This window comes from Ahaetulla prasina, chromosome 14 (assembly GCF_028640845.1).
Source record: "Ahaetulla prasina isolate Xishuangbanna chromosome 14, ASM2864084v1, whole genome shotgun sequence".
In the NCBI taxonomy this organism is placed as follows: Eukaryota; Metazoa; Chordata; class Lepidosauria; order Squamata; family Colubridae; genus Ahaetulla; species Ahaetulla prasina.
The window spans coordinates 12,497,494-12,522,792 of NC_080552.1; the positions used below are offsets into that span (position 1 = coordinate 12,497,494).

The following is a 25,299-nucleotide window of genomic DNA, read 5'->3' on the forward strand; positions in this document are numbered from 1 at the left end:
GGTCTTTGCGCACATGGGAGTGCCAGAAACTGGAAGAGCAGCTCCCTGGTGCGCATGCATGTGCCTGGAAGCTGAGCTTCAGGTTTCTGGAATATGCAAGTATGCCAGCCAGCTGGTCTACATGCGTGCAAGCATGCCAGAAACCAGAAGACCAGGTAACCGGTGTGCATGTAAGGAAGCCCATCTTCCCGGCACACACATGTGTGTCAGGGAGCGGCTCTTCCGGTTTCCGGCGCTCCGGTGCTCCTGCGCACACACCCACATGCTCCCATTTTGGCAATTGGTGCCAAACAGGTTCACTAAGACTGACCCAGGTCGACAAACACCGACAAAGGTGAATTTTGCTTACTAGTGATAGCAACAGCCTTTTCTCTCCTCGTGCGTTAGTAAGTAACTGGAGGAATTCCAGTAGCAACAGCGCTTGGCTGTTCCAGCTATGGTTTTCTCTGGATCACACGATCTTATCGCAAGAGGTTTTGCAATCGAGCAAGAGATCTGCTTTGTGCGCAGGTAAATTGCATTTATTATATTTACGCCTTGTTCTTTTTCTGGGGGTGGGGTTGATGAAGGCTCAGCTTGGCTTGGGTGAGCTTCAAACTAGCCAACATACAAAGGACTCTTGGATGGAAAACAGGAAGCTATCAGATGCCACTTCGTACTGCTGTATACCCTTATAGAGGTGAGCACATATACCTTTGTTCCAGTGGTGAATCCAATTTTTTTTACTACCGGTTCTGTAGGCATGGCTTGGTGGGTGTGGCTTGGTGGGCATGGCTTGGTGGGCTCGGCAGGGGAAGGATACTGCAAAATCCCCATTCCCACTCCTCTCTGGGACCAGCCAGAGGTGGTATTTGCCGGTTCTCCGAACTACTCAAAATTTCCGCTACTGGTTCTCCAGAACCTGTCAGAACCTGCTGGATTTCACACCTGGTTTGTTCCCATTTAGAGAAATGACTTTACTTTAATTGCATTTCTATTTACATTAAAGTCTTCTTCCAGGAAGATCTAAATCTTGATGACTTCACGGACAAGACCAATGATAACAATTTAGAAGTTGTGGCCATTGTCTTCTTTGTCCTGATTTCTCAATGTAATATACAGCCCTATAATATTCTGTTAATCCTTAATCAAAGTGTAAGCATTGGCCCCAAGATCTTTCATGCCACAGTCAATTGGATCCGATAGAATAGAATAGAATAGAATAGAATAGAATAGAATAGAATAGAATAGCATAGCATAGCATAGCATAGCATAGCATAGCATAGCATAGCATAGCATAGCATAGCATAGCATAGCATAGCATAGCATAGCATAGCATAGCATAGAATAGAATAGAATAGAATAGAATAGAATAGAATAGAAAGATCTGGAAGGGACCTTGGAGGTCTTCTAGTCCAGCCCCCTGCTCAAGCAGGAGAACCTATACAATCTCAGACAAGTGACTGTCCAGTCTCTTCTTAAACACCTCCAGTGATGAAGCACCTACAACTTCTGGAGGCAAGCTGTTCCACTGACTAATTATCCTCACTATTAGGAAGTTTCTCCTTAATTCCAGGTCGCTTCTCTCTTTGATTAGTTTCCAACCCTTGTTTCTTTGTCCTGACTTCTGGTGCTTTGGAGAATAATTTGCCCCTCCCCCCCCTTCTTTGTGGTAGCCCCTCAAATTTTGAAATACTGCCATTAAGCGAGTCACGGCCGTTGTTAAATGAGTCACCAAATTGTGAAATGAACCTGGCTTCCCCGTTGGCTTTGCTCTCTCAGAAGGTCACAAAAGGTGATCCCAGGACAATCACCAGCATTTGAATCCTGATCACAATGACCACGGGGATGCTGCCAGGGCCGTAAGTGTGAAAAAAAACCGGTCACAAGTCACTTTTTTTCAGGGCTGTCGTAACTTCGAACCGTTGCAAGTTGAGGATGACCTGTATTTTGTTCTATAGTCTGGACTCCCAAATCCAGGCTGCACAGCCAAGGTCAACGGCTTTTTAAGCACATTGCGTCCGGGTACTGAACAACACAAAAAGCTCCCGAGAACAGCAACAACATAGCTGGCAGGGAGGTTAAAAAAATGAGGCATAAGGGAGGGGACTTTTGTGACACTACGGGCTGCAGGGCGGAGGGCAGAGAGTGAACGAGGCCAACCGGACTCCCAAGTTCAAAAGGCAAAGGCCTTTAGCTTTACGTTTCAATAATTGAATCGGGGTCGAAGAACTCGCAGGCCTTTATCCTGGCTCTCATCAGGCCCCGCGGGCACCCAGCTCTCTCCAGCGCCAGCCCATTACATGGTGATTTGATCCACCTCAAGGCAATTGGATAGCCAGCCCTTCTGGAGGGTTGTTGATAGGCATCTGGGCTGGTCTCAGGTGAGCGAAGACGGAAAGCCCGCTTTGCTCCCACCTAAGGCATCAGGGAAAGTCACCTCGCATGCCTTCATCCGTGGAGGCCACCTTGTAATCCTGTTACAGGAAGAAAACGGCTGTTCTCAGATTCTGCAGCAATAGCACTCGGCAATTAGACTTACACACCGCTTCACGGTGCTTTTACAGCCCTCTCTAAGCAGTTTACAGAGTCAGCCTCTTGCCCCCAACAATCTGGGTCCTCATTTTACCCACCTCGGAAGGATGGAAGGCTGAGTCAACTTTGAGCTGGTCAGGATCGAACTCCTAGCAGTGGGCAGTTAGCCTGAAATACTGCATTCTAACCACTGTGCAGAAGGAAGGAAGGAAGGAAGGAAGGAAGGAAGGAAGGAAGGAAGGGGAAAAGGAAGAGCAATAGCACTTAGATTTATATACCGCTTCACGGTGCTTTTACAGCCCTCTCTAAGTGGTTTAGAGTCAGCCTATTGCCCCCAACAATCTGGGTCCTCATTTGACTCACTTCGGAAGGATGGAAGGCTAAGTCAATCTTGAGCTGGTCAGGATCGAACTGCTGAACTGTTGGCAGGAGGCAGTCAGCAGAAGTAGCCTGCAGTACTGCATTCTTACCACTGCATACCAGGGAGGGAGGGAGGGAGGGAGGGAAGGAAGGAAGGAAGGAAGGAAGGGCAATAGTGCTTAGACTTATATGCCGCTTTACAGTGCTTTTACAGACCTCTCTAAGCGGTTTACAGAGTCAACCTCTTGTCCCCAACAATCTGGGTCCTCATTTGACCCACTTCGGAAGGATGGAAGGCTAAGTCAATCTTGAGCTGGTCAGGATCGAACTGCTGAACTGTTGGCAGGAGGCAGTCAGCAGAAGTAGCCTGCAGTACTGCATTCTTACCACTGCACACCACGGAAGGAAGGAGGGAGGGAGGGAGGGAGGGAGGGAGGGAAGGAAGGAAGGAAGGAAGGAAGGAAGGAAGGAAGGAAGGAAGGAAGGAAGGAAGGAAGGGGAAAAGGAAGAGCAATAGCACTTAGATTTATATACCGCTTCACGGTGCTTTTACAGCCCTCTCTAAGTGGTTTAGAGTCAGCCTATTGCCCCCAACAATCTGGGTCCTCATTTGACTCACTTCGGAAGGATGGAAGGCTAAGTCAATCTTGAGCTGGTCAGGATCGAACTGCTGAACTGTTGGCAGGAGGCAGTCAGCAGAAGTAGCCTGCAGTACTGCATTCTTACCACTGCATACCAGGGAGGGAGGGAGGAGGAGGAAGGAAGGAAGGAAGGAAGGAAGGGCAATAGTGCTTAGACTTATATGCCGCTTTACAGTGCTTTTACAGACCTCTCTAAGCGGTTTACAGAGTCAACCTCTTGTCCCCAACAATCTGGGTCCTCATTTGACCCACTTCGGAAGGATGGAAGGCTAAGTCAATCTTGAGCTGGTCAGGATCGAACTGCTGAACTGTTGGCAGGAGGCAGTCAGCAGAAGTAGCCTGCAGTACTGCATTCTTACCACTGCACACCACGGAAGGAAGGAGGGAGGGAGGGAGGGAGGGAGGGAGGGAAGGAAGGAAGGAAGGAAGGAAGGAAGGAAGGAAGGAAGGAAGGAAGGAAGGAAGGAAGGAAGGAAGGAAGGAAGGGCAATAGTGCTTAGACTTATATGCCGCTTTACAGTGCTTTTACAGACCTCTCTAAGCGGTTTACAGAGTCAACCTCTTGTCCCCAACAATCTGGGTCCTCATTTTATCCACCTCGGAAGGATGGAAGGCTGAGTCAACCTTGAGCCAGTCAGGATCGAACTGCTGACAGTTGGCAGAGTTAGCCTGCAATACTGCATTCTAACCACTGTGCACCATGGAAGGAAGGAAGGAAGGAAGGAAGGAAGGAAGGAAGGAAGGAAGGAAGGAAGGAAGGAAGGAAGGAAGGAAGGAAGGAAGGAAGGAATAGCCATAGCAGCAGCACTTAGACTTATATACCGCTTCACAGTGCTTTACAGCCCTCTCTAAACAGTTTACAGAGTCAGCCTATGGCCCCCAACAATTTTGGGTCCTCAATTTACCCACCTTGGAAGGATGGAAGGCTGAGTCAACCTTGACCTGGTGAGAATTGAACAGCTGGCAGCCAGGAGAAGTAGACTGCAGTCCTGCATTCTAACCACTGTGCCACCAGGGTTCCTAATGCAACATCCAATCAGCTACAGCAATAGCAATAGCACTTAGGCTTATATACCGTCAGGATTGAACTGCTGGCAGAATTAGCCTGCAATACTGCATTCCAACCACTGCACCATCACGGCCCTTCAGCCAATATGATCCAGCGTAAAGTATGTGGTGAAGAAGGGAATAAAACCGGCTTTCAAAACTCTGCAGGTCCTGCTTCATGCACCAAGAGCTGCAGAATTTCAGAGAGCCACCGGATGGCAGCTCAGAGGTATGAAAATCTTTACTCTCATCTAGTGGTTAATTGAAAATTTGCAGACTTGATATGAAAGCTCTCCCTGCAGATGAGGAGATCCAAACAGCAGGATCAGCCCTGGAAGGAATCACCACCAAACCTTCTTCTAAAATCCTAGAGCAGGGGTCAGCAACCTTAAACACTCAATGTCGTGTCCCACTCCTCCTCTGACGGCTGGGTCTGGGAAGTCTGTATCAAGCGTGGCCACGAAGCCTCTGCAGCTTTGCCCAATTCCTGTCAGAGTTCTCAGGGCAGGCAGGAATCCAAGGTGTGACTTCAGCAACCAGATGAGACTTTGCCTGACTCAAGGAATGCCAAAAAGCAGATCCTTTATATAGGCCATGGGGTGTGGCTCCATGACTCAGCACTTATCCAGGCCTGCCCCTCCCTTCCTTTTGCTGATGTCGCCTCTCCATTCTCCGGAAGCGGGGATCTGTCCACTTTTCGTCTTCCTGCTCAGCTGCCGACAATTCTAGCTCGTGGCTGGCTTCATGCTTACATGCTATAGGAGGGAGGTTTGTTTGCTCAGTCTGTCCGGGCATGGTGCCAGGGCTGGGGGCTGGAGGCATGCCAGTCCATTCTTCTTCACTATCAGTCTCTGGCTGAGATAGCAGGAGATGGGAGGGGCCCAGCTGCGGAGAGGAGGGCGGGCGAGGCACAACACTCAAAGAGCCACAAAGGTGCTAACTGGAAGCCTCCCATTCAATTCTGGAGCCAACCGGAAGTCCGATTCCCCCACCATAGAGTCTCCTAGTGTGGCGTCCTTTTTCCTCTACCTATCCTAAGCAAAAGCCCTATCAATTGTGGAGCTGACTGTCGACAGGGAGCCGCAGCAGAGGGATGAAAGAGCCACATGCGGCTCCAGAGCCGTAGGTTGCTGATCCCTGTCCTAGAGCAACCAGCACAGACAGAAGCAATGTACCACTTATTGTGTCTCGTCCGATCTCACCACAGCCGGGGCCTTCTTATCTGCTTCCGAACACGGAGGAATGTCCTAGTATGCCTCCCGGCCCCAGCCCTGGCTCCATGCCCAGACAGGCTGAGGAGGAAGAAGTACCTCCAGCCCCCAGCTCTGGCTCCATGCCCAGGCAAACGGAGCAACTAGACCCCTCCCCCTCCTCCACAGCATGTGAGCCTGAGGGAGGTCAATTGCCAACAGCTGCAGACTGGAGTGACCCTCGCGTCAGAAGACTTGATAGACGGAGGCGACAGAAGGAAGGGAGAAGCAGGCCTGGATAAGTGCTGAGTCATGGAGCCACACCCCATGGCCTATATAAAGGACCTGCTTTCTGGCATTCTCTGAGTCAGGCAAAGTCTAAACATATCTTGCTGAAGTCACTTTCTGGTCTCCTGCCTGCCCTGAGGACTTTGCTAGGACTTTGGCAGAGCTGCAGAGGCACGCCTGATTCGGATTTCCCTGACCCGGCCGTCAGCGGAGGAATGGGACACGACACCACTTTAGAAAGGGCAGGAGATTCCAAAGAAGGCTATAAAAAACCGATGGCCCTATAGCTCACCCTATATACAGTTGTAAGGTCCCAGAAAGTTTTCCCAAGCCACTGAGATGCCAAAGACAGTGGGACTTGAGACGAAGCTTGCAAAAAATATATATATATAAAATTATTCTTTGGCCAAAGCAAAAAGAATGAGTGACAAAACTATATCCAAAACATACAGACAAAATGCATGTAAGGAATAGCCACACCCCTGCGAGAGTGGCTCAGAATATTGTATACATTTTACGCCGACAGAAGCAAAGTTTACCCAATCAGAGACAAAGGTTCGTTACCAACGTACTCTTTAAAGCATTCTTTGTTTAGACCTCTGTCTCTGTCTGCCTTATCTATAGAGTATTCCTATAGAATTTATGAGGCAGGAAAACTCCCTAGTTCCTTTATCTATGGGGCCTGATATTCCTGGGTAACAGTTTCTTCTATATTTTCAAGGACGTGCCTAGCTTTCAAGCCAAGAATAGAAGCCTCTGGTGACTCAGCAGACTAAGTCTGTCTGTTATTAACACAGCTGCTTGCAATTACAGCAAGTTCAAGTCCCACCAGGCCCAAGGTTGACTCAGCCTTCCATCCTTTATAAGGTAGGTAAAATGAGGACCCAGATTGTTGGGGGCAATAAAGTTGACTTTGTATATAATATACAAAATGGATGAAGACTATTGCTTAACATAGTGTAAACCGCCCTGAGTTTTCAGAGAAGGGCGGGATATAAATTCAAAAAAAAAGAAAAAAAAGCCACACGCAGAAGCAAGATAACAAATTTTGTATTAATGCCAACCAGTATCAAGGTTACCATTTACTAAGCTAGAATTAATTCCTAACAACTGATTTCTGGCAGTATACAATAATATAATATAAGCAGAAGCCAATAACAAAGCTTAATTACCAATAAATAATTTCTAGCAGTATATTGTATCAGAAGCAAACAGCAAATATTGGTTCAATGAATAACAATTATATAGCAGCATAAGCAATTCATAATAAAAGCAACTAGCCAATATTAGTTTGATTACTATACTCCTTCACAGTACAGGAAGTTATCTACTTAGGGCCACAAATAAGATAAGAAATTCTGTTGCTAAGCAAGTCAATTGTGTGTGCCGAATTTTAAAACTGTTTTTGCCACGGTTGTTAAGCAACCATTAGAGTTATTAAGTTAATCATGTCATTAAATGAATCCGGCTTCCCCATTGACTTTGCTTCTCAAAACCAACCCGGAAGATCACAAATGGGATCACATGATCCCAGGATGGTGTAACCAATCAAAATACACGCTGGCTGCCAAGCACCCAAATTTTGATAATTTGGGAATGCTGTGACAGTTGTTAAGCACAAGAACAGAATAGAATAGAATAGGATAGAATTTTATTGGCCAAGTGTGATTGGACACACAAGGAATTTGTCTTGGTGCATATGCTCTCAGTGTACATAAAAGAAAAGATACGTTCATCAAGGTACAACGTTTACAATACAATGGTAAATATATCAATATAAATCATAAGGATTGCCAGCAACAAAGTTATAGTCATACAGTCATAAGTGGAAAGAGATTGGTGATGGGAACGATGAGAAGATTAATAGTAGTGCAGATTCAGTAAATAGTCTGACAGTGTTGAGGGAATTATTTGTTTAGCAGAGTGATGGCCTTCGGGAAAAAACTGTTCTTGTGTCTAGTTGTTCTGGTGTGCAGTGCTCTATAGCGTCGTTTTGAGGGTAGGAGTTGAAACAGTTTATGTCCAGGATGCGAGGGGTCTGTAAATATTTTCACGGCCCTCTTCTTGATTCGTGCAGTATACAGGTCCTCAATGGAAGGCAGGTTGGTAGCAATTATTTTTTCTGCAGTTCTAGTTATCCTCTGAAGTCTGTGTTGGGTTGCAGAACCGAACCAGACAGTTATAGAGGTGCAAATGACAGACTCAATAATTCCTCTTTAGAACTGAATCAGCAGCTCCTTGGGCAGTTTGAGCTTACTGAGTTGGCGCAGAAAGAACATTCTTTGTTGTCCTTTTTTGATGTTAGCTGTCCATTTTAGATCTTGCGATATGATAGAACCTAGAAATTTGAAGGTTTCTACTGTTGATACTGTGTTGTCTAGTATTGTGAGAGGTGGAAGTATGGAAGGGTTTCTCCTAAAGTCTACCACCATTTCTACGGTTTTGAGTGTGTTCAGTTCCAGATTGTTTTGGTTGCACCACAAGGCTAGTCGTTCGACCTCTCGTCTATATGCGGATTCGTCATTGTCTCGAATGAGACCAATCACTGTTGTGTCATCTGCGAACTTCAGTAGCTTAACAGATGGATCATTGGAGATGCAGTCATTGGTATACAGAGAGAAGAGAAGTGGGGAGAGCACACAGCCTTGGGGGGCCCCTGTGCTAATTGTACAGGTATTTGATGTGAGTCGTAAGTCACTATTTTCAGGGCCGTTATCACTTCAAACGCTCGCTAACTAAAGCGTTGTAAATTGAGGTGACATGATAGTAATATTCCAGTATTTGAGGGGCTGCCACAAAGAAGAGGGGGGTCAAATTATTCTCCAAAGCACCAGAAGGCAGGACAAAAAACAATCGATGGCAATTAATCAAGGAGAGAAGCAACATGGAATTCAGGAGAAACTTCCTAACAGTGAGGACAATTAACCAGTGGAACAGCTTGCCTCCAGGAATTATGGGCGCTCCATCACCGAAGGTTTTTAAGAAGAGTCTAGCCAGACCCAAATCCTGCAGCTCTTTTTCATATGTTTTAGTCTCCAGGCCTTTGATCTTTTTTTTTTATATTTTTTTTTTATTTATTTATTTATTTATTTATTTATTTATTTATTTATTTTTGTCAAAACAATATACACAAGCATAACATATAAGATTATATAATATATAAACATATATATGAGGAGAAACAAGGTAGTATAAACATATATATATATGTAGGTCTTTGGTTGTTGGGTTTCTCCGTGTAAATTGGAAATGTCTTGGCAGCGTTTGAAGTCTCATTCGTCATCTTCAGGCTTCAGCCGTGCTTCTGGGAGCACGGCTGAAGCCTGAAGATGACGAATGAGACTTCATCAAACGCTGCCAAGACATTTCAATTTTACACGGAGAAAACCCAACAACCAAAGACCTACATACAAACACCCGTGAAAACCTCAGAAAACATATATATATATATATGAGGTCTTTGGTTGTTGGGTTTCTCCGTGTAAATTGGAAATGTCTTGGCAGCGTTTGACGAAGTCTCATTCGTCATCTTCAGGCTTCAGCTTGCGCTTCTGGGAGCACGAAGCTGAAGCCTGAAGATGACGAATGAGACTTCGTCGAAACGTTGCCAAGACATTTCCAATTTTACACGGGAGAAAACCCGAACAACCAAAGACCTACATACAAACACCCGTGAAAACCTCAGAAAACATATATATATATATATAGGGGAAGAAACAATAGGACAGGAACGGTAGGCACATTTGTGCTCTTATGCACGCCCCTTAGAGTCCTCTTAGGAATGGGGTGAAGTCAACAGTGGATAGATTTTGAATAAAGCTTTTGGGGTTATGAGAAGAGACCACAGAGTCAGGTAATGCATTCCAAGCATAGATAATTCTGTTACAGAAATCGTGTTTTCTGCAATCTAAACTGGAGCGGTTGACATTAAGTTTAAATCTGTTGGTAGCTCTTGTGTTATTCTACAGAGGAATTATTGAGTCTGTCATTTGCACCTCTATAACTGTCTGGTTCGGTTCTGCAACCCAACAAGAAAAACACAGACTTCAGAGGATAACTAGAACTGCAGAAAAAATAATTGCTACCAACCTGCCTTCCATTGAGGACCTGTATACTTCACGAATCAAGAAGAGGGCCGTGAAAATATTTGCAGATCACTCGCATCCTGGACATAAACTGTTTCAACTCCTACCCTCAAAACGACGCTATAGAGCACTGCACACCAGAACAACTAGACACAAGAACAGTTTTTTCCCGAAGGCCATCACTCTGCTAAACAAATAATTCCCTCAACACTGTCAGACTATTTACTGAATCTGCACTACTCTTCTCATAGTTCCCATCACTAATCTCTTTCCACTTATGACTGTATGACTATAACTTGTTGCTGGCAATCCTTATGATTTATATTGATATATTGATCATCAATTGTGTTGTAAATGTTGTACCTTGATGAACGTATCTTTTCTTTTATGTACACTGAGAGCATATGCACCAAGACAAATTCCTTGTGTGTCCAATCACACGTGGCCAATAAAATTCTATTCTATTCTATTCTATTGTAGTTGAAACTGAAGTAGTCATTGGCAGGAAGGACATTATAACGGATGATTCTATGAGCTAAACCCAGGTCCTGTCGAAGGCGACGAAGTTTCAAGTTTTCTAGACTCAGGATATCAAGTCTGGTGGAATAAGGTATTTTATTGGTTACGGAGGAGTGGAGAACTCTTCTCGTAAAGTACCTTAATCTTGATCTCTCTAGTTGCTCTTCTCTGAACTTTTTCCAAAGTCTCAACATCTTTTTTATAGTACGGTGACCAAAACTGGTTGCAGTATTCCAGGTGTATTTGATTGATTGATTGAGTGAATGAGTGAGTGATTGATTGATTGAAAAAGGGTTAGGGTCCTTCTCAACAATGGCCTCCAGCAGGCATACTTCTTAACCCATTTATTGGATTATTAATTATCCTATCTTGGGGAGGCAGCTGTTTCCTCCTTGTTTCCAAATTAAACTGATTCATGACTGGCAGGCTTAATAGCCACTCAGCTTTGTGCAAGCTTTCTAATTTTAAAATACAAATGACAGAGAAGTTTGCTCCAGAAATATACTCATCCTGGAGAAGAATATTTAGGCCAATCACCTATTTCCCTTTGATTGTTTGGCTGGACAGCCCCACCTTGTGCTCATCCGATGAAACTGCAACAAAGCATGCATCGAGTTTGCATTAGCATTCATGTTTTGCTCAAAACACAGTTTGTTTGTTTGTAGTTTGGGCCAGCTACAATCCAGATCGTTTGTAAACCATTATGAATGACTTGAAGCCTTGTGGAACCAGTTCCTCTAAGGCACCCAGTTACATATTAGAAATAATTCTCGAAAATAAATAAATAAATTTCAAAAAGGCATCTTCCACAGGAGCTTTGGACTACAATGCCAAGAATTCCCACCAGACATTGCCAAAAGGCACACTAGCAGAAAATTATTGAAGATCCTCCACTTGAGGGTCCTTGAGTGGCTCAGACTGCTAAGACAGTCTGTTATTAACAGCAGCTGCTTGCAATTACTGCAGGTTCAAGTCCCACCAGGCCCAAGGTTGACTCAGCCTTCCATCCTTTATAAGGTAGGTAAAATGAGGACCCAGATTGTTGGGGGCAATAAAAGTTGACTTTGTATATAATATACAAATCGATGAAGACTATTGCTTAACACATTGTAAGCCGCCCTGAGTCTTCGGAGAAGGGCGGGATATAAATGCAAATAAAAATAATAATAAAAACTAGCAGAAAATTATCGAAGATGCCGTCCGAAGGCAACAGCAAAGCCCAGGTTGAGAGACGCTAACTTTAAAAGATGGCTTGGTGCCAATGCATGGTTGGTTGAACCATTCATATTAATAAATAAATATTAATAAACATTCATAGCAGTGGTGAAATCTGAACCAGTTTACTACCAGTTCGCTGGCTGCGCATGCGCACTGCATACACACATGCGCAATGTGCACCATGCACCAGTTGTGAGGTGCGCGCACATGCAGTGCACACCAAATGGAGGCATGGGGTAAGCGGAACAGCATGCGGGGAGGGGTGATCAGCCGTGGTGCGCAATCTTTTTTTTACTTTTAAAAACATTTTTTTTCTGCTGAATAGGTTGTAAAAAATGTTTTTAAAAGTAAAAAAAAGGCTCTGATGATCGCACGGCTCAGCTGTGATCATCAGAGCCTCTTTTTTTTACCTTTAAAAGCATTTTTTAAAAGAAGCGGCAAGCATGCAAGTGGGCGATTGGGTGGGCATGGGGCAGTCAGGGATTTTTGCTACCGGTTCTCCGAACCACCTGCTGCCATCGCTACCGGATTGGCTGATCCGGTCCGAACCGGGAGCATTTCACCCCTGATTCATAGCCTCGTTTCTCCTACCTGCTAATCCGTCAACCAGGATCTTCAAGATGCAAAAGTGGGCTTATACATTGCTACCAAAACCATATTGCGATGGCTTAAAATGATGGATGAAGTTCAATCTCAGAATTGGATCTTCACCCGCTGGGCGTGGAGCTGAACGCTTCCGTCCGAAACTAGTTTTATTGTGAGAATTCAATAACTCGACCCAACAGGTAAGCTGAGTAGCCTCAGCTGGAGAGCCAGGAAGCAGGTGGAGATCTGTGTTTCTTTCTTCTTCTACTTTTTTGAGAATTTTTTTAAAAAATTTTTTAGAACAAACCACATACAGCATTTTTTTTTAACAAAAACATCAATCAAGTACATAGTCAATCCCAATTCCATTTCCCACCACTCTCAATGTATATTTTATCCAATATATTTCCCTTACCCTCTTTAAATTTCATTATTTGCATACCACTAATATAAAATTCTTTCTATCCCTCTACCCTGAATTTAACTCTTAAATCAAATCTAGTCCCCCCACTCTTTGACCCCTTTCACATCTCTCTCTCCAAATTAAAAAAAAAAACCATAACAAAAAATTAAAAAACAAGGTAATACCAACTAGCATTCCTTATTTCAAAAAATCCCTCATATATTTAATTCTCATCTTAGTATTAAAAGAAAGAGAAAAAGAAATCTCTTATGTATTTAATTCTCATCTCCTTAATATTTTCATCTCAATCTATGTTAATTCCCTTCTTGTTACATTTTAAAATTCCTTGCTTTAAAATCTTATATTCTTGTATTTTAATAATTTCTACTCATACATTTCATTAAACATAAAGATAATTATTCTTATCCTTAATTTTATCAAGGAAAAAAGAACAGTAGCAAAAAGGAAAAAACAAAATAGTATCAACTTGACATTCATTATTTCAAGAAATCTCTCATTCATTTAATTCTCACTTTTTAATATTTCAAAAAAAATCTCTTGTATATTTAGTTCTCATCTCTTTAATATTTCAACCTTGTTTAGTACTCTATTCTTAATAAACAAAAACCAAAGTGAAAAGGAGCCAACATTTCTCTTATTTCAAAAAGTTTCATATTTGTGCTTATATATTCTCTTGGAAGTATTAATCTTAGATTATTATAGTTTAATTGTATATGCTTAGAAATTCCATATTTTCTTAAATTATCCATTAATTCTCTTTTCCTCTTTTCCCCCCTTCTTATATCACTCTAATAGCCTCTGTATATTCTTTTAAGTATACAATTCAACATCATAAATTCTTTATTCGCTGATATTGCAAGAAGCAGCTCTTATTCTTTTTTTTTCTTATTATTCCAGTCCTATAGTTGTTTCTTGTGTTCCTTGCTTAAAAGCCATTTGTGTATTTCTCTTATGATCAGTTGTTCTCTGTCTTGTTCTTTGAAGTTGTAAGTCTTACTCATTTAAAGGTCAAACAGCTTGTTGATAAAAGCTTTCTTTAAAATTCTCAGAGTTTCTTGTTTTAGCTATGTAGATCTGTGTTTCTATGTTTGCTTCCTCCTTGTTTTATGAAAACAATGGCGCTCGGCAACCAACTCTGACCTTTTGTGGAGCTGTTGTGGCTTTAATCATAGAGATAAACATATCCAGGAGGCTGCAGGCATTCCTTCACCTTTCCAGAGATGAAAACTTGTCACAGCCTGTTTAGAAGCCACCAAAAGTCGCTAATGGGCCCTCTAAAGCCCATGACTTTCTGAATGTCCAAAAGGTCCCAATTTGGCTTTCTGGCAGTTCCTGAGTTATGACCTGCCAGGCAGCCGGGATCAAATTATCACTTATTAATTCACTTTCTCATTGTTAAAAGTCTCCATCCGTCCATCTAGACCACAATCCTGGTTCTCCTTGATCGCATGGACCTGGCTGCCAAGCTACGTTAAGGGAGAAGGTGGCCCAAGGCAGCTACCGAAGTTTATAATAATGGAAAGAACTTGAATCAAGGTTTCTTGGATCCCACTCAAACTCCTAGGTTAGTGGTCGGCAACCTGCGGCTCTGGAGCCGCATGTGGCTCTTTCATCCCTCTGCTGAGGCTCCCTGTCGCCAGTTGGCTCCACAATTGATAGCCCTTTTTTTTAGGATAGGTAGAGGAAAAAGGACGCCGCACTAGAAGGCGACTCTATGGTGGGGGAACCCGACTTCTGGTTGGCTCCAGAATTGAATGGGGGGCTTCCGGTTGGCGCCTTTGTGGCTCTTTGAGTGTTTAAGGTTGCCGACCCCTGTACTAGGTATGTCTAGTCTAATGAAGAGATGAACTAGAGGTGATATGATAACAGTCTTCCAGTAACTTGAGAAGCTGCCACGGAGAAGAAAAAGGAGTCAACTTATTCTCCAAAGCATCTCAGGGCAGCAGAAGAAGCAATAGGTGGGAGATCATTAAAAAGAGAACCATCCTAGAAGTAAGGATAAATTTCCTGACAGTGAGAACAATCAGTGGAACAGCTTGCCTCTGGAAGTTCTGGATGTTCCATCACTGGAGGTTTTTAAGAAGAGACTGGACAGCCACTTGTCTGAAATGTTATAGGGTCTCCTGCTTGAGCAGGGGGTTGGATTAGAAGACCTCCAAGGTCCTTTCCAGCTCTATTATTCTATTTTCAACTACTTGGTTCTTCCTCTAATACAAGTTTCTGCAGATTTATATATCTGAACTCTGGGGACAGAAATAAGAAGGCAGGATCGCCAGAGATCGTGCTCAGCTATCCTTTCTTTGAAATCTCTTTCTGTCTGTCTGTCTCTGTCTATCTGTCCAATTTATATCTACCAGTATATCTATATCAGAGGTAGGCTTCACATAATTTAAAAACCAGTTTGCCCAGTATTGAAATTGTGAGCATGCACATGGCCTTCTACACATGCATTTTGCTTGTGCGTGCAGTTTGCATGCATGCATGTGGCTAAAAAACGCGACTAAATAGGATGGCATAGGAGGGATGGGTAGGCAGGCCCAACCGCAGGTCGCAACTACCGATTCGCCCAAACCGGTCTGAACTGGCTGAATCCCACCCCTGATTCTCCCTCTCTCTCTCTCTCTCTCTCTCTCTCTCTCTCCCTCATCTATCATCTATATCTATCTACCTATATTTTATCTATCTATCTATCTATCTATCTATCTATCTATCTATCTATCTATCTATCTATCTATCTATCTATCTTTCTATTATCTATTTATCATCTATATCTATCATCTATATCTATCTATCTTTCTTTCTATTATCTATCTATCTATCTATCATCTATATCTACATCTATCACCTATATCTATCTATCTTTCTATTATCTATCTATCTATCTATCTATCTATCTATCATCTATCTATCATCTATATCTATCTTTCTATTATCTATCTATCTATCTATCTATCTATCTATCTATCTATCTATCTATCTTTCTATCTATCTATCATCTATATCTATCTATCTTTCTTTCTATTATCTATCTATCTATCTATCTATCTATCTATCTATCTATCTATCTATCTATCTATCTATCTATCTATCTTCTCTATCTATCTTCTCTATCTGATCTTATATCACACTAAGGCAAAACACTTGATTTATGAACCCCAAAAGCCGAGTTCACCCGAGACACTTAAAAGATGAATCATAAAGGGTAAACCCAGTTTCAAAGACCTGGCACAGAATAGTAGATCACTAGTATTAGGCTGCTAATGCCATTTCATTTACATTTTTCACTTTGCGCAGCCTCAATGCCAAAAAGGATCCCTCTGTCGTCTATGACAATGTGAGTGTCTTTGTGTTTACAGGGTGAAATTGTAAACCCCTATTGACACAAGTATTGGTCAGCAAAGGAAATTCCTGTCACTAACAACAAAAGCCCTAGGTGACTAATTTCAGCAGTGTATATCACAAGAAACAGATCCTTCTCACCTGCTGTTGTGTTCAGGTAAAGAGCAGGACATTATTCATTCAACTTGGACCGCAGGTACCTGAAACTGGGAATGCTCGCTTGGATAAAATTGGGCCATTTGCTTTGTGAAACTCTGGCTGGAAGAGGTGGGAGAGCTGGTGTATTGTTTGGCGTGAAGCCCGTTTGTGTAAAATCATTCTCTACTTCCTCAAACAGGTGTTAGGCAGGCGGGAAAAGGGTGGCGAAGAAAGGCTGCTCGCCAGTGTGAGAGTCACTTAGATTTTAGGACAATTCTCCAGGTAATCCTTGCCTTTATGACTTTAATAAGCACTGGGAATTTTAATTGTTAAGTGGTGCAGTCCAGTGGTGGCATTCAGCCGGTTTCAGCGAACCGGTAGTGGTGAGCCCACTCTACAGTCCTATTTAGCTACATTTTCTAAGCCTCGCGCATGTGTGCAAGCCACGCACACGAGCTCACATTTTCAGCGCGCGGCAAACCGGTGGTAAAATGATGTGAAAGCCACCCCTGGTGCAGTCGTTAAGCGAAGCATCACCTGATCATGACTTGTGAGTCCTCCCCGCCGGCTTCTCCATTGAGTTTGCATGTCAAACTCAATGTCCATTGAGTTTGCAAACTCCATTGAGTTTGCATTGAGTTTGCATGTCCGAGTAGATCCCAAAGGGGGACCGTGTGATTGCGGGATGCTGCAGCTTTCGTAAAAGTGTTGCCAATCACCTGAATTGTGACTGTGTGAATGCAGAGATGCTTCGGCAGTCATAAGTGCAAAGGCCATTTTTAAGTCTTTTTTTTTTTCCCAGCATCATGGTAACTTTGAACAGCCGCTATATAGAGAATTGTAAATCAAGGATTATCTGTATGCTAATCTAGGTTTCGGACTCTATCTAGCAAGGAAAGGTCAAGGATGGGAAGGTGGGGTGGGTGGGGATGATGGTTTAGTGTTCGGAGCTCAGGGTTGAACTGTGGGATCCCTGGTCCTCTCTGAGCTTGCTTGTTTTCTTGTAGACATTTCTCACCTAACTGGGTAGAATCCAGTGCTCATCAGTGCTAGAAGTGAATGGGATTTGCTCTCTTTTTATATTCAAGTGGCTTGTCTTAACAGGGAGCATGTAAACAGGAAGCAAATTTCTAGCACTGATGATGTTACCTAGTTGGGTAAAGAAAGAACTGCAAGAAAACAATCAGACTCAGAGAGCACCAACATTCCCTCCTCCTCCCCCCTCCTCCCCCTCCTCCTCCTCCTCTTCTCTTTCTCCTCTCCTCTGTAAACCCTACTCCCTGTTGATGTTACCTAGTTGGGTAATGAAAGATGAGATCTGCAAGAAAACAACCAAGCTCAGAGAGCACCAACAGTCCTCCTCCTTCTCCTCCTCCTCCTCCTCCCATTCTATTTCTCCTCTACTTTGTAAACCCCATATCAGGGTTCTGATGGATGCCCTAATTAAATCATGAGCCTCAAGCCAAGCTTCAAAAGAAATCCAGTCTCTGGACTACCTGGGCTATTTATTTATTTATTAGGAGCTTCATGTCCCAAGTTCTCAAATGAAGCCAGCTCTGACCCTACGTAATTTATGCCCCAATTATGACCCTATTTCCCCCCTCCTCACAGGGTGTGTCAACAATCACATTCCATGGAGCAATTTCGCAGGTTGTAAATGTCATTCCCCTCCAGCCACTGTGGGTAACCCTGGGATACAGCCTTGAGAGAGATAAGTTTGCAATGTGCATCTGTCTTTAGCTGCCATGCTGTTTCGCCGGTTTTGCCATCCCCCCTGGCCTATGGCAACTCAAGAGCAGGCCAGGGATGCATGGTGAGTTGACACCCCACTCCCTTCTAGCACTGATGATGTTACCTAGTTGGGTAATGAAAGACCTGCAAGAAAGCAACCAAGCTCAGAGAGCATCAACAGTCCTTCTCCTCCTCCTCCTCCTCCTCCCATTCTCTTTCTCCTCTACTCTGTAAACCCTATTCCCTTCTAGCACTGATGATGTTACCTAGTTGGATAATGAAAAATCTACAAGAAAGCAACCAAGCTCAGAGAGCACCAGGAACTCTACAGTTTTAAATACATTCCATCCGAGTGGAAAACTTCATTTCACTTGGAATCTTCTGCATCTAAAACTGTGGCCTTTATCCACTCCAGTGGTGGGATTCAAATAATTTAACAACCAGTTCTCTGCCCTAATGACCAGCTGGGTAGGCTTGGTGGTCATGTGACCGTGTAGGCATGGCCAACTCAACGTCACTCACGTTGATGGACGCTTCGCCTTAGCTGTTACAACGTAATAAAGATTAACCAGAGAGGCAGTTTCTGTAAGCAGGGCAATAAAGATTAGGCTAGAAACAACAGCAGAATGTTCCCTTCCTGCCTTCCTTACAGGATTAGCCCTGTAAAGTGTGTGTGTGGGGGGGAAACAAAATAAGATTTCGTCCACCAACCGGTTCTCCCGAATAGGTGCGAACTGGCTGAATCCCACCACTGACCCACTCCCAAGGTAGTCTTCAGAACTATCTCCCCCCGACTCCCCGAAACCCTTCTCAGACTGTATGATGATTTATAACCACTGTGTTGATTTTTTTTTTTTAAATAAAGGATGGATTATACCTTGGAAGACACACAACGCAAGGAGAAACTTCTGAAGACAGTTTATACCCTGCAAGTCAAATCAGACTCTACTTTTCAGAAGGCTAGTCCTCTCCTGACCAACCACCCAGGCATGGGCATGGTGACTGACCACCAAGTTCACCAACTGGTGGAGAAAACCAGGGTCATCTGCCATGACCTCGACAATATCAAAAACCACCTCTACTATCGGCAAGATGACCTCGTCCGGAGGATCTCAAATCCCAACAGGAACCACTACGGAGCAGTGGGTGGAATTCACTGCTCCCCAGATGGGGTGGTCTACATCACTACGGAGAACGCGCCCAGAGTGGACGTTCTTAATCGCTCTGGCCAGGTGTTTCGGTCCATCCCCTGTGTGGAATGGAAGAAGGAGGTTTTTTTACCGGAGGACGTGGCCATCACCAGAGCTGGGATGGTGGCTGTTACGGACATGTTGAACGGAACTGTCCATGTCTTCAAAGACCACTCCATGTTCTCCAAGGGTCAATGGCTCAGAATTGGGAAGTTCCGCTCCCCCAGAGGGATTGCCGTCGAAGCATCAGGAAGGATACTGGTGGCTGATTACACCGAAGGAAAAGTCCACGTCTTTGCCCTGGACCGCGCTTTCAAGATGCAGAATGCTCACTCCATCTCCAACTTAAGCGGGCCACGCTACGTCTGCAACATCCCCGACGGGGGGTTTGCAGTGAGCGAAGAATGTGGGGACGTCAAAGTCTTCGACAGCAGCCACAAGCTGGTCTCTTCCGTCAGCAGCAAATACGGCCACCAGTTTGGCAACCCTGCCGGCATTTGTGCCGATAAGGAAGGCAATATTATAGTTGCGGACGAACAGCGTCAGAAAGTGCAGCTGTTTCCTAAGAACGGATCTCCAATCTGTCTCGTTTCTAAAGGTCTTCTGAGACCGACCAGCATCGCCTGTGCCACTGATGGCTCGCTTTTTGTCACCGACAGCGGGGACAACGATGTCAAAGTCTTCAAATATCGCGTGAGGCCCCATTACAATCCTGACGTTGTACCTGGTGACAGTCCAAATTATTCACCTCGAGGGAAGGCAGGGTAGGATCTTCTACTGTCCCCCACAGGTAGTCCTTGACTTATGACTGCAACCGAGCCCGAAATATCCGTTGTTAAGCAAGGGAGCTGTTAAGTGAGCTTTATACCCTATTTTGTGACCGTTCTTGCCACCGTTTTTAAGTGAATCACTGCAGCCGTTCTGTTAGTAACACGGTTGTTAAAATGAATCTGGCTCCCCCAACTGACTTTGCTTGTCCGAAGGTCACAAAAGGGGATCGCGCGACCCCGGGATGCTGCAACCGTGATAAATATGAAGCACCTGAATTTTGACCATGTGACCGTGGGGATGCAGCAAAAATCGTAAGTGTGAAAAATGGCCATGAGCAGGGGTGAAATCCAGCTGGTTCTAACAGGTTCTAGAGAACCGGTAGCAGAAATTTTGAGTAGTTCAGAGAACCAGCAAATACTACCTCTGGCTGGCCCCAGAGTGGGGTGGGAATAGGGATTTTGCAACATCCTTTCCCCAGCAGTGGGGAGGGAATGGAGATTTTGCAATATCCTTCCCCTGCCACACCCACCAAGCCATACCCACAGAACCAGTAGGGGAAAATTTTGGATTTCACCCCTGGCACCCCAAAGTCTCTTTCTGTCAGTGCCGTCGTAACTTTGAACAAACAAATAGCTGCAAGTCGAGAACTACCTGTATTACTTTTACAAATGCATCCATTTCTTTGCCACATTATCTCATCAAATCTGCACTCATTTGTTCAATCAACAGTACGTCAACCTACTCTGGGGAGGAACTATAATTTGCGGTGATTCATGGAGAAGACCCACCCCAAAGAAAGAAAACAACCTCAACAAATGACGCCCAAAAGGAGAGAACCTGAAATTGGTGCTAAATGGACAGTTTGTCCAATAATTAACTGTTTCTTCCTTAATGGACCTTCTTTTTGTAGGGAGCAAAATGTCAGAAGGGACCATGGGAGAAGGAGGTTGGATCACAAGCGGGCTTTCTTTTCTTTTTTCTTTTTTTAACATGGCACCGATGAGAGTATTTTGATCTGGAAAGTGAGAGAGCATGCCCAATTTTTAGCTTTTAGGATGGTTTTGGTCAGCAGGATCTTACTGGGAATGGAAGAAGATGGTGATTGGTGATATGGCTCTAAGGTGGTGATTAGGAAGCATGGAATGGAAGAGAAAGGAGACTGATTTTAAAGGTAGAGACAAGAAAAGGTTAACCAGCCGGTTTGTACTGGTTCTGTTCTGTCCCCCCCATCTCAGTCCAGGAGGCATGAGCAATGACTTAATTAGCCGGCAATTCAGTCCACGGCAGCTATCAGCTCTGGCAGCAAACTAGCGAGCATCTGCCAAGTTTCTCTGTTATCTTTTCTTGATGCCGGCGAGTCAATCAGGAAACCAGGAACAAGCAGTACTTCAGCTCAAGTTCTCTCTAAGCAGTTGATTTGTTCACCACGGAGTAGTATAGCAGCCCCTGCTGCTTTTATACCCTGTGGGGTGTGGCTCCATGACTCAGCACTTCCTAGGCCTGCCCCACCCCTGCTTCTGTTGTTCCCGCCTCTCCTGTCTACGAAACCTAGGGTCCAACCAGGACTGATTGTCCTCAGCTGGGTCTGGGAGCATTGCCTGGGCGGGGGGAGATATAGGAGAAAGAGGCCTCGTTATTTCTTCCAGCTGGCCTGCCTCTGGCTCCTGGGGCCCTACAGAAGGGAGCCCTGACAGCCCTTCCCCCTCACTCTCTGAGTCACTCTCTGGCAGAGGGCCAGGCCCGGGGTGGGTGGTTGGAGCCACAACAGGTTCCAGTGAACCGGTAGCAGAGATTGTGGGTGGGGTGGGGTGAGCCGCCTGCCCTGGCTCCATGCCATCCTATTTAGTCATGGTTTTGAGGCCCTGTGCATGCGCAGAAGGCATACGCATGAGCAAAGCACATGCGCAGACGGCCTGGCACATGTGCGAAAGGTGCATAAGTGCGTAAAGCAAGTGTGCCAGCGCACGGTGAACCGATAGCAACAAAATGTGAAACCCACCACTGGTTAAAGAGTGAATCTAATTGAGGACTGTGGTCTACCTGGGTATCTGCAGAGAACGGGAGAAAGCAAGCAAGGTTTATGGCAGGGGTGTCCAACCTTGGCTACCTTAACACCTGTGGACTTCAACTCCCAGAATTCCCCAGCCAGCATGTTGGCACTTGGTCTCCGGGAGGATTCTGAATGGTAGTATATAGAGGATTTTTAGAAAGAGAGAGTGATCGGCAAAGGGAGGTATGATGGGAAGAACTGGCAGATTACAGAACAGGCAGTTGAAAATTTAAGGCATCCCTTCTTCTGACCAGAGGAGAATCCCAATTTCCAGGTATTATTTGAAACCTGGCTGGGCAAGGATGATGAGTTCCCTTCTTTGAAATGGGCCTTTCAGCTATCTCCACTCCAGATCAGGATAGCAATCCTAGGGCAATGTTTCTCAACCTTGACAGTTTTCAGATGAGTGGACTTCCACTTCCATAATTCCTCAGCCAGCCATGAATCTGGTTTGCATCATACCTGTATTTTGTTATTTAAAACAAATATTGTAGAGTTGTGTTTATAAGCCACTTGTTTGACGAAGCATAAATAAATATAGTAAGCCTGAAAGTGGCTGTATTATTTGTAAGTTTGTAAGGTTTCTCTTCTGTGTTTTTATCTGTTGATCTGTTGTTTTAACTGTTTTTTCATTTTATTTATGCCAGTTTATTTTTTGCTGTTTTCAGCTTGTAAACTGCCTAGAGTCTCACAAATGAGATGGCAGCTGTATAAATTTAAACTTAAGCAAACAAACAAACAACAGTTGATATAATATGAATCTAGCCAATATAAAGAAAATGGTTTTTTTCCTTTCGTCCCAAAGATTTAATGCTTATCCCCAGCAATGTTTTGATAAAAAATACACTGTTAACATTTTGTTTTCTCCCAAAAGTATAGTGAGCGTATTTTCTTGCAAGAAAATTAAGGGCAAACCTGAAGAAGGAGCAAATCTGAAAGATGTACATAAATATGAAAGCAATGTTTATTTATAACTTTGCTTTACAATGAAAAATTCAAGAGCAAAACCTTTATAAAAATGTGTATATAAATAAAAAAAAAATATCCCAAAAGCTTTAAAAGCTATGAAGTTGTAAGGAGCAAAGATTAAAAAGGATTTCTACAGCCAGACTGTAACATTTGTCCAGTAAAATGATCAAAATAAAGGACATAAGTGAGTTTTTGAAAAATAAATAAATAAATAAATCTAAAGGACAACTTTCTGGAATGAAAGACTGCCTTTTATAATAAAAGACACACTGTCACAGTACCAAAGACAGATATTAAAGAGGGAAATTGTAAAAGGGAAGATTCTGAGCCATTCTGTAGAGTTATCAGCTTCCAACAAATTATTGTGGAGGGAGACAAGGCTAATCCTCAAAGACATAACAGTTGAGATGGCATGAAGCTTATCAGGAAATTGGAAGATGCAGACCTGGCTTTGAAAGGAAGCTGTGTTCTGCCCAGGGTGTGGACAGCAACGGTTAATTTCGCTTTGCAAAGCAAAGGCTCTTAGGGCAGTAAGCATTTGGCAATCTGAAAAGCCACTACCAGAGCTTCTACTTTCTGCATTTAATCAGGTCAGTATGAAACTATATAAGGTTCTACATTATATATATGTGGTACCTCGCTCAATAGCAGTAACTGCGAGAGGGATCTTGGAGTCCTAGTGGACAACCATTTAAATATGAGCCAGCCGTGTGCAGCAGCTGCCAAAAAGCCAACACAGTTCTAGGCTGCATAAACAGAGGGATAGAATCAAGATTATGTGAAGTGTTAATACCACTTTATAATGCCTTGGTAAGGCCACACTTGGAATCCTGCATTCAGTTTTGGTCGCCATGATGTAAAAAAAGATGTGGAGACTCTAGAAAGAGTGCAGAGAAGAGCAACAAAGATGATTAGGGGACTGGAGGCTAAAACATATGAAGGAACGGTTGCAGGAACTGGGTATGTCTAGTTTTTTGAAAAGAAGGACTAGGGGTGACATGATAGCAGTGTTCCAATATCTGAGGGGCTGCCATAAAGAAGAGGGGGTCAAGCTATTCTCCAAAGCACTGAGGGTAGGAAAAGAAGCAGTGGGTGGAATCTAATCAAGGAGAGAAGCAACTTAGAACTAAGGACAGTCCTGACAGTCCTGAACAATTAATCAGTGGAATAACTTACCTCCAGAGGTTGTGAATGCTCCAACACTGGAAGCTTTTAAAAAGAGATTGGATAGCTATTTGTCTGAAGTGGTGTTCCTGCCTAAGCAGGGGGGTTGGACTAGAAGACCTCCAAGATCCCTTCCAACTCTGTTATTCTAAATGCTAAAGAGTTCTTAATTCTAAACAAAAGTCAAATTCATGCCTGATGTAAGCAAACCGCATTTCATATCTGTGTAGATTGTTAGTGAAATTTCGTGGCTGTAGTGTCTGTATTGTGGCATCAAATTATATGCTGCACCTGGATAAACTTGCAAGTTCTGTTCTATAGTTGTGTGCATGGCTGTAATTAATGTGCATATGAATTTAATATTGTTGGGGGCAATATGCTGACTCTGTAAACCACTTAGAGAGGACTGTAAAGCCCGGTCAAGCAGTCTATAAGTGTACTGCTATTGCTATATTGCTTTATTCTACAAAAGGTCATTCAAGGCAAAACCAAGTTGCTTAAGAATAAAGTGTACTGTAGTTTATTGTGTACAAACTCAATAAAGTGTACTGTAGTTTAAGTGTACAAACTCATACTGTAGTTTGTTTCTTTATTTTCACTATGGTAAGAAATGTAAAGTAAAAATTTTAACAGTTCAGGTGGTTCTGTATTCATAGGATGCAAGAAAACATCTTCGAGAATTTTCAGAAAGACTTTTTTTAAGCAATTTGACTGATGTAGTATGACTTTTATATTATTATTTTATTTCAGTCTTTCTGAAACTTGACATTTGGACTTGAACTCCCAGAATTCCCCAGCCAGCTGGTTGGGGAATTTTGGGAGTGGTAGTCCACACACATCTGCCAAATTCAGCGTGCCTACCGTCCCTGTCCTAATGTTTTCTTTTATTCATATCCTTTACATGCATTTATAATTATGTTTACACTTGTATCTGTCCTAAAATACATGCTTGACGAAATAAAATAAATAAAAAAATAAAAATTTGAATGTCTCCAAAAGGAGACAAACTTTCCACTTCTTCACTTGCTTTCAGTGGATTTGTTTCTGAGCCGGCAATGTGTGGAAAGTTCAGCGTT

General features: G+C 43.5%; 1 protein-coding gene across 6 annotated transcripts; it reads left to right on the forward strand.

Moving 5' to 3' along the window:
* Positions 1 to 275: 275 nt before the first annotated feature.
* Positions 276 to 25,059, forward strand: NHLRC4 (NHL repeat containing 4). 6 transcript variants are annotated; one of them, XR_009152069.1, is made up of 3 exons: positions 276 to 510; positions 18,945 to 20,351; positions 20,770 to 25,059. XR_009152069.1 is itself a non-coding variant. In XM_058156990.1 (3 exons), the coding sequence occupies exons 2-3, from the start codon at positions 18,094 to 18,096 to the stop codon at positions 20,035 to 20,037; spliced, it is 1,161 nt and encodes a 386-aa protein (XP_058012973.1). In that variant the 5' UTR covers positions 444 to 510; positions 17,960 to 18,093; the 3' UTR covers positions 20,038 to 25,059. The 6 variants fall into 6 exon arrangements, 5 of the variants coding, with proteins under 5 accessions (XP_058012970.1, XP_058012973.1, XP_058012975.1 ...); XM_058156990.1 differs by adding an exon at positions 17,960 to 18,161 and having other exon boundaries at positions 444 to 510; positions 18,945 to 25,059; XM_058156992.1 differs by lacking the exon at positions 276 to 510 and adding exons at positions 519 to 679; positions 10,606 to 10,735 and having other exon boundaries at positions 18,945 to 25,059.
* The last annotated feature ends 240 nt before the right edge of the window (positions 25,060 to 25,299 follow it).